Source organism: Oreochromis aureus, linkage group 15, assembly GCF_013358895.1.
Source record: "Oreochromis aureus strain Israel breed Guangdong linkage group 15, ZZ_aureus, whole genome shotgun sequence".
NCBI classification, from domain to species: Eukaryota; Metazoa; Chordata; class Actinopteri; order Cichliformes; family Cichlidae; genus Oreochromis; species Oreochromis aureus.
This window is the reverse complement of record NC_052956.1, coordinates 34351277-34359835: the sequence shown is the minus strand read 5'-3', so window position 1 is coordinate 34359835 and position 8559 is coordinate 34351277. Positions and strand designations below refer to the sequence as shown.

General features: G+C 41.2%; 1 protein-coding gene across 2 annotated transcripts; it reads left to right on the top strand.

The window, feature by feature from the left end:
- The first annotated feature begins 1283 nt into the window (after positions 1-1283).
- On the top strand, positions 1284-8093 carry klhl26 (kelch-like family member 26). 2 transcript variants are annotated; one of them, XM_031750261.2, is made up of 3 exons: positions 1284-1836; positions 3940-4122; positions 4654-8093. In XM_031750261.2, the coding sequence occupies exons 1-3, from the start codon at positions 1787-1789 to the stop codon at positions 6233-6235; spliced, it is 1815 nt and encodes a 604-aa protein (XP_031606121.1). In that variant the 5' UTR covers positions 1284-1786; the 3' UTR covers positions 6236-8093. The 2 variants fall into 2 exon arrangements, with proteins under 2 accessions (XP_031606121.1, XP_031606122.1); XM_031750262.2 differs by lacking the exon at positions 3940-4122.
- Positions 8094-8559: the final 466 nt, after the last annotated feature.

Here is an 8559-nt window from a genome sequence, read left to right as displayed (position 1 = left end):
ATCTCTGTGGTAAGAAAAAAAAACATCTGATAAGCAATGCCTGTGGTTAAAATACTATCACAGGATACCATAGTGTATGTATAAATAAAGTACAGTCATGTACTGCTCATAGTTTAACCTAAGTTTCAGTTTTTATCAGCACAACTATTCTTACATTTGATGTTCCAGGTTCAGTCAGTTTTTGCTTTGGTGACGTCAGGCATCCAATACTACTGCACCTGTTCTTGTAGTTATGCACACAAGCATTCACTCCTCTGCTTTCACACACATATGGACTTGAGTGACATGCCATTGTTAGTCTATAGGGTTTAATATGATGTCAGCCCAACATTTGCAGATATAACATCTTCAGCTCTTCTGGGAAGGTTTTCCACAAGGTTTAGGAGTATTTATGGGAATTTTTGGACCATTCTTCCAGAAACACATTTGTGAGGTCAGACTGATGCTGGATGACAAGGCTGCGTTCTCTCAGGTTGAGGTCAGGACTCTGTGCAGGCCAATTGAGTTCTTCTACACCAAACTCACTCATCTACATCTTTATGGACCTTGCTTTGTGCGCTCGTGCAGTCATGTTCTAATGCAGGGGCCATCCCCAAACTGTTTCCACACGTTTGGTATAAAAAATATCTTGGTATGCTGAAATATTAAGAGTTGTTCTCACTGGAACTAAGGAGCCGAGCCCAACTTGCGAAAAACAACTCTACACCATAATCCCCCCTCCACCAAACTTTACACTTGGTACGGTTCTCCTTGCCAAACCCAGACTCATCAATTGGATTGCCAGATGGTGAAGTGTGATTCGTCACTCCTGAGAACACATTTGAATTTTAGATAGAAAACAGTGCTTAAGCACCGTGTCTAATATTCACACACACACAGACTCAAACTCTGATGACTGCATGAACAAAGATGTTCTGAGCCTGGTTCTGCTGGATGTTTCTTCCTGTTAAAGGGGAGTTTTTCTTTCCCACTGCTGCCTTGCTTTCTGAAAGTTCAGGTTTTCTCTGTATTATTGTAGGGTCTTTACCTTATCATATAAAGTGCCTTGAGGTGACTACCGGTGTGATTTGGCGCTATATAAATAAAAATGAATTGAATTAGTTTCATATGGTCTTAGACAAGTTACAGACGTTTTGATTTGACATCATTTTAATGAGCTAGACTTTTTCACTGGAAAGCCTCATTCATTTCAACTCAACAATGTCAAACCACATTCTTTGCATATTAGCACAGTCTGTGTGCAGAACTGGCCTCTCTGCATTCCAGTCCTATCACATTTACTGTACAGAAAAATCTGATAAAGGAGGCCCCAGCTCATACACTATTGTATTGTTCACATACAGGCTTTGCAATTGACACATTTTTTTTATGTTCACAACATTTTACACATATAGACTTAATTGGCACCTAACAAGTGCTACTTTCATACATGCCTACCGTATGAATAGAATGACAGACACACATTTTTATGGATATTTACTGTTACAATCTAATCTTGTCTCCTATAGGATCAATGCTTCACACGGGACATCTCAACTGAAACACCTATGCACGTGACTGCGGCGCCCTCTAGTGGTCGGCACATAGGGAGGAGGTACAGCAAGCAGCCGGTAGGTGAGGTCACCACCGTGTTCGGCACAGGACCACAGACAGGCAGCTGTTTGCCATCCATCCTGGAACAATCGACTTTATCCAGACTTGTGAAGCCATGACCGGGCCAGTCGTGCCATTGGCATCCTGTTAACTCGGCTGAAAATGCCCTATGCGTGTTGCTATGTGCTAGAAGATGGCGGAGTCAGATGGTGGGGAATTTGCTCCAAAAGATACGCAGAACAGGTGGGTGAGGACGTGGGGAGTCCACGGTGTTGTTTTGGGTGTCCGGTGTTTCCCTGATGGGAGTTCCCAGGGCTCTGGGACTCCAGCTCGATCCGAGTCCGTCCGAACGGTGCGAAGCGCCGCGGCTTAAACCAAGGAAACACCGAGGCGGTGTCCGGGCCTCCAGGCACCAAGACTACCTGCTCCTTTTTATCGATACAGCAAAGAAAAAAGAAGTTCAGAATGGACGCTAGACAACCATAACACAACCTGCTTTATTTTAACAGTTTTATTAATTATTTTTATGACAGACTAATAAATAGGTCACAACTTTTAAGCGATTCTAGTTTGCTTTAAATGTCACCACAAAACTGTGAGCACATCCGCGGAAAGTCTGTTTCTCTTTTGTTGTTGGCTCAAATATCTTCTTCAAAATCAGATTAGGCATGTTTTTTAAAATTCTGATATTTAAAAAAAAAACAAACAAACCATAATGCAGACCGTAAGCATTTAGTTTATTTTAATGAGGAGGTTTCCCCACTGGAGACATGCAGGTGCATTAAGTCAACATGATAACCGTAGGACACGCCATCGTTAAGTATTAAGAGTAACACTGCCAAAGCTAAATGGAACACGTTTGCATTTTTTATTATTTTACACGGGCAAACAACCACGTTAGTCAAGATATATAAAAGAAGACTCCTCGTTTTCTCCCCTTCAACTGCTTTGTGTGCGCGCGTGTGTGAAATTTCCACTTTGTTTTTCTTTATTTTGACATGCACAGACAGAGATGAATATTATTTGCTCAGCAGATACCCAGGTACTCGAGCTTTTCTCCAAAGAAAGAGGAAATTTGTCAGTCATACAACTACTGCAGGGATCCTCGCACTGTTTTAAGCTGTTTATTCTAGACCTGCACTTTTTTGCCGTTTTATTTTTCTTCCAGTACCAACCGGCGGTGTTTACATTCTCTAAATTAATTTGTTGGCTCTTGTTAGATGAGCTAATACAACCTCCAAAGCAAGAAAATGCCTATTTGGGCTACATTGTATTTGTTAACTTTTGACAAAATAAAGGTGAGAGTCAGAGGAACTAATCTTTTTGATCACACCAGCATCACTTGATATTCAAGATCAATACTGGGGTATGAAAATTGAAAGACTGGCTATTTTTATACACACAGTTCTCAGTGCTCAATTACTTTTTCTGGATTGAACAGATTTTATTTACACCAGGGTGATTATAATTTCTCCTATTAGGGCAGGAAAACTGATTTCTGAACAAAACACTGCTGTTGGACGAGAAGGCCTGGATCATTGTCTCCACTCTAGTGGAGGTGGGTTAGGGTGGATCATTGTCCGTGATGGACGGGAATGTGTTGAGCTGGTTGTCAGGTTGAACCTGCTCTCGATTCCCATCACTTGTCTTTGACTCCATTTTAATTTTTTGACTTAATATAGGATAATTGTTGGATTTGAAAAAATCCTATCCGTCTTTCCCATTTAGCCCCATCTGGTCATTTTTAATCTTCTTGCTGTGCTTGGATGCCATTTTTGAATCTTGTTAAATGAAGCATATCAGGGGGATAAAGTGCAAACAAAAACGTATGAAGGCTTGTCGCTCGTCTGAGGATATATATGTACTTTGAATGAATGTGTTTGCAGTGATGTCAGGGAGAGCTTCCTGTTCCTTGAGTACTGACAAAGTGATGCTTTTTCATGTACCTATGATGGTAATGTGTCCACCAGATACACTGACTTGCTCTCAGTTAGCCACTGTAATTGTCGCAGATAGATTTCAGTTTATGTCTAGCAGTAAAGTGCACAGCACTATCTCTTCCCCTCATCATGACTCCAGTGTACAGACACATTCTCGCTAATGCAAAGACACCGAACAGAATGCATTTCTCCCTGGCCGACTCTAGCAGATTAGATTAAATTTTCATCACAGCAATACTTTCACCAGACGCAGCTTATCGATCTCTTGGACTATGCAGCATGTTTGAAAAGCCGGTAATAGCTTTTAGTAACTGAAAAATTAAGCTGAGTACAGAAACTAAGATCAGGGGAGATGTGAAAAAAGGAACAATCACTTGAGTGACTTGAGGCCTTTTTCTCTTTACAGTATGGCAAACAAGAATAGCACCCTTCGCTGTACTTTCTCAGCCCCGAGCCACAGTTCCACCCTCCTTCAGGGCTTGTCTGTTTTACGGGCTCAGGGCCAGCTACTTGACGTCGTGCTGGCCATCAACGAGGAGCGCTTCCAGGTCCATAAAGCAGTGCTGGCCGCCTGTAGTGATTACTTCAGGTTAGTCTAAGGCATGAGACTTCACACTGCCCGATTTGCATTCATAACTGGAAGCTTTTAGCTGCAATGTGGGGAAAAAAACAGCTGCATCCATTTAAAGTTAAATACACATCTCGGTAATGTAAAAATACATTCTCAGTCTCCTGTATGTCAGTGAATTCATATTTGCCAAATGCTTTCAGATTTTATAAATGATAAAAAGATATCGTAAATTAGAGAAGCAGAAATTGAGAAAGTTTTAAAACATATTAAGACATTTTAATATTTAGATAATTGTACAACAACATAAAAATGCAGGAAAAGGTAAGCTTAGTGCTTTGCACACTAGCTTTTGGTTCATCTGCACCAGACCTGAAACAATCAACAACTCAGGGAAAAAAAGGCCTTTTTTTATTTATTTATTCATTTATTTTACGTAGAGCAATGACTCTGACTCCATTGCCAGTCAACAGTAAAGTAAATGTATGCAGTTTTAAGTTCCATGGGACTGTAAAATATCACGTAGTTTACTTACACGTCCTTGTGTTTCAGAGCTATGTTCACAGGAGGCATGAGGGAGTCGAACCAAGATACCATTGAGCTGAAGGGTTTGTCTGCCCGTGGGCTGAAACACATCATCGACTTTGCCTACAGTGCAGAAGTCACTTTAGACTTGGACTGCATTCAGGACGTCCTCGGAGCTGCCGTCTTCCTCCAAATGGTTCCTGTCGTGGAGCTCTGTGAGGAGTTCCTCAAGTCAGCAATGAGCGTTGAGACCTGCCTGCACATCGGCCAGATGGCCACCACGTTCAGCTTGTCTTCCTTGAAGGAGTCGGTGGACGCCTTCACTTTTCGCCACTTCCTCCAGATTGCAGAGGAGGACGATTTCCTGCACATTCCCATGGAGCGCCTCACCTTCTTCCTTCAAAGCAACAAACTGAAGAACTGCAGTGAGATCGACCTCTTCCACGCTGCCATCAGGTGGCTCCAGTATGACGAGTCTCGCCGGGCTCAAGCCAGCAGCGTCCTCTGCCATGTGCGCTTCCCCCTCATGCGCTCTTCAGAGTTGGTGGACAGCGTTCAGAGAGTGGACATCATGGTGGAGGATGTTCAGTGTCGCCAGTATCTCCTCGAGGCCTTCAATTACCAGATCCTTCCCTTCCGACAGCATGAAATGCAGTCCTCACGGACACTCATTCGCTCTGACGTCATGTCACTCATCACCTTTGGTGGGACACCCTACACCGACAACGATCGCACAGTCAGCACCAAGGTGTACTATCTTCCAGATGTCGCATCCCGTCAGTTCAAAGAGCTTACGGAGATGGAGACTGGGTGCAGCCATGCTTGTGTTGCCGTACTAGACAACTTTGTCTACGTCGTCGGCGGACAGCACTTACAGTACCGTAGTGGCGAGGGGGCAGTGGACAGCTGTTTCCGCTACGATCCACATCTGAACCAATGGCTGCGCATTCCACTCATGCAGGAGGCTCGTATCCAGTTTCAGCTAAATGTGCTGAACGGACTGCTGTACGCCACTGGAGGGCGCAATCGATCTGGCAGCCTGTCATCTGTAGAGTGTTACTGCCCAAAGAAGAATGAGTGGTCATATGTGGAACCATTAAAACGCAGGATTTGGGGTCATGCAGGGACTTCCTGTCAAGAGAAGCTGTATATCTCAGGAGGATACGGCGTCTCATTGGATGACAAGAAAACTCTTCACTGCTACGATCCGGCGACAGACCAATGGGACTTCAGAGCTCCCATGAATGAACCCAGAGTGCTGCACACCATGATCAGCACCAGGGATCGGGTTTACGCCCTGGGCGGCCGCATGGACCACGTTGACCGTTGTTTTGATGTGCTAGCAGTCGAGTATTACATTCCAGAGAACGACCAGTGGACCACGGCCAGTCCTATGAGGGCCGGCCAGTCTGAAGCGGGCTGCTGCCTTCTAGACGGGAAGATTTACATCGTCGGAGGTTACAACTGGCACCTGAACAATGTCACAAGTATCGTTCAGGTGTACAACACGGAGACAGATGAGTGGGAGAGGGATTTGCATTTTCCAGAATCCTTTGCTGGGATTTCTTGCACACCAATTATACTTCCACAAAACATCACACAGCGCTAAGCAGAAGACCTACGACTGTGAAGATTTATTCCATGTGCTCTTTCTGCCGACTGTTGAGTCAACACAAGGTGTGATCATTTTGTGTGCGTGAGTGTGTGTGCGTGTTTATATGTTCATATGAAGAAATTGACCTAAAAAGCCACAGTACTGTTATTTGGGTATTACTTTGTAGCTTCAGAGGGTTCGTTCATATTTATTCCACATGAAGGGTCTTTATTTTGAGTTATTCTGAATTTATGAACTAAAGTTATAAATTACAGTTGTAGTTATCTGAGATGTGTTTAATACATAAACTGCAAAGGATCTGTTTTTTCTTTTTTTCTTTTTTTTTTGTACATTTTGTACATTTGTACCATTTGGAAAATAGAAGAGCAGATACTTTAACAAAGCGTAAACGGTAATAGTAGCACTAACTACCCCAAGTTTTATTGATCAAGGGCTTCAGTTACACACAGCACAAATGTCTCTAGACATAATTATCATTTAGAGTATGCTACAATTTTTCCAGTGACAACATTTAAACTCAACCTTTATAATGTTGGACAGCTTGATTGTACATTTGTTTTTTATTTAATTAATTTTTTTGTGCTATGTTGTAATTATTTAACAGCCGTTAGTGTTTTAAAGTCTATTTACTAATCAACAAACCTCGTATCAATGATTGCACACAAACGAGTATTGTATGTGTTTAAACTGTGAATTTTTATTAGTTATTCCACATTAGTCTTTTTTTCCCCTCCTTTTCAAACTACTACTGCCCTCATTTGTTTCAGTTCTTGCTAATGACTCAGACAACATAACAAACCAGTATGGACCTCTTATGGCAGCTACATCAATACTTAATGTGTGCGTGTGTGTCTGTTGATCTGTTGCTGCTCTCTTTATGTAAAACAGCCGCTACAGCTTGCTTAACATAAAAGGTTTGTCCTTAAACAACAGTGACATTTAAATTTTCTGACTGTAATTGTCTGTTAAAATGTGACAAGCAACATTTTTGCACAAATCCTCAAAGTACAATTTATACAGAAAACATGCTCATGTTATTCACTTTCTATTCTTACTATTTTTGCACTTTATATCTACAAATGCATATTATGTAGGCCATTGTAGGTTTTAAAAAATGGATGTTGAATTGGTGAATGAGGATTATTTTCAGTGTTAAAGTCAGAAATGCGCAAGAATCAACTCTAAAAAATCGTATTTGACAAGGAACTACTTCACTTTGCATTTGTAGCAGGGTGAACGAGCATCTGTCAGTCTGTTCCCGATCCAGGTATCACCTCATTCACACACGTTTTCTTCTAAATAAACATGGCTAGATGTCATTGTCACTGTAGGCTAAAATCACGTATCAAGTATTTAGGTTATTATTTAATTGAGACTTATGCTGCAGGCAGATGGTCCAAGGTTCATCGAGCCATGCAAAGTGAAGTGTTGTGATTCCTTACCCCTTTTTCCTGAGGGTTTTCTTGCTTGTATATATCCGATTTTAACCTCAGTAAATTCCTCAGTCTTTCTAAGATTTCTCAGCAAATGTGTGACAGTATAATCTCAGATTATACCAGGGTTTTTTTGTGTGTGTGCAAAGAGACAAACTTCCTGTTTTTGTTGTTTTTGTTTTGTTTTTTCATGGAACTGGCCGTGTGATGGTGAGAAGCCTCCTTTCTTTTTTTCTTTTTCTTTTTTTTTTTAAACTATCAACTGTCTGCCTTAGTGTGTCTTTGTCTTGTTCTTACCTGTACCAGTAACAGCACATTACATCGTTAAAGTGCAATATACAGGAAATTGCTGTAGTCAAAGGGGAATGTACACGTGTAGCTTTATGTGCATTCTTTATTAAAGGTGAATCATGCTTTAAAAAAGGAACTGTTGGGTTTTTTTGTTGTTTTTTTATTATTATTATTTTGTACACTCCCACATACAGGAACATTCATGTTTCAGCTAATACAATTCAGTTTTTTCTGTTGTGGGTGTGCAAAGTTTTAATGAATTCATAAAGAAAAGTCAGTTTGTTTGTTTTTGTTGTTGTTGTTGTTGTTGTTGTTTGTTTTGTTTTGTTTTGTTTAGTTTTTTCCAACTAGTCCACGGTTTCTTTATTTCTCAAGCTAGTGGTGTTGCAAACCCAGGGATCTTCTGAGGACTACTATTGCCAAATAATGAGCCAGGCTGATAAAATGATTTAAAAGTAAAATTTAAGGTTCCATAACAGCAAATAGTTTTCTGACCTTAATTAATGTGTTGGTTAGCTGTAACCTCCTTCATACTGGCCTACAGTAATGTTCCAGGCTCTCCATTGAATAATTTGATCCAGTTTTCCAGAAAGG

What these genes read in the sequence shown, in the direction of transcription:
- klhl26 (XM_031750261.2), top strand. Translation starts at nt 1,787, where the DNA reads ATGGCGGAGTCAGATGGTGGGGAATTTGCTCCAAAAGATACGCAGAAC. An exon ending in CCAAAAGATACGCAGAACAG is followed by an intron (nt 1,837 to 3,939) that starts GTGGGTGAGGAC and finishes TTCTCTTTACAG; the next exon opens with TATGGCAAACAAGAATAGCA. An exon ending in GCCTGTAGTGATTACTTCAG is followed by an intron (nt 4,123 to 4,653) that starts GTTAGTCTAAGG and finishes CTTGTGTTTCAG; the next exon opens with AGCTATGTTCACAGGAGGCA.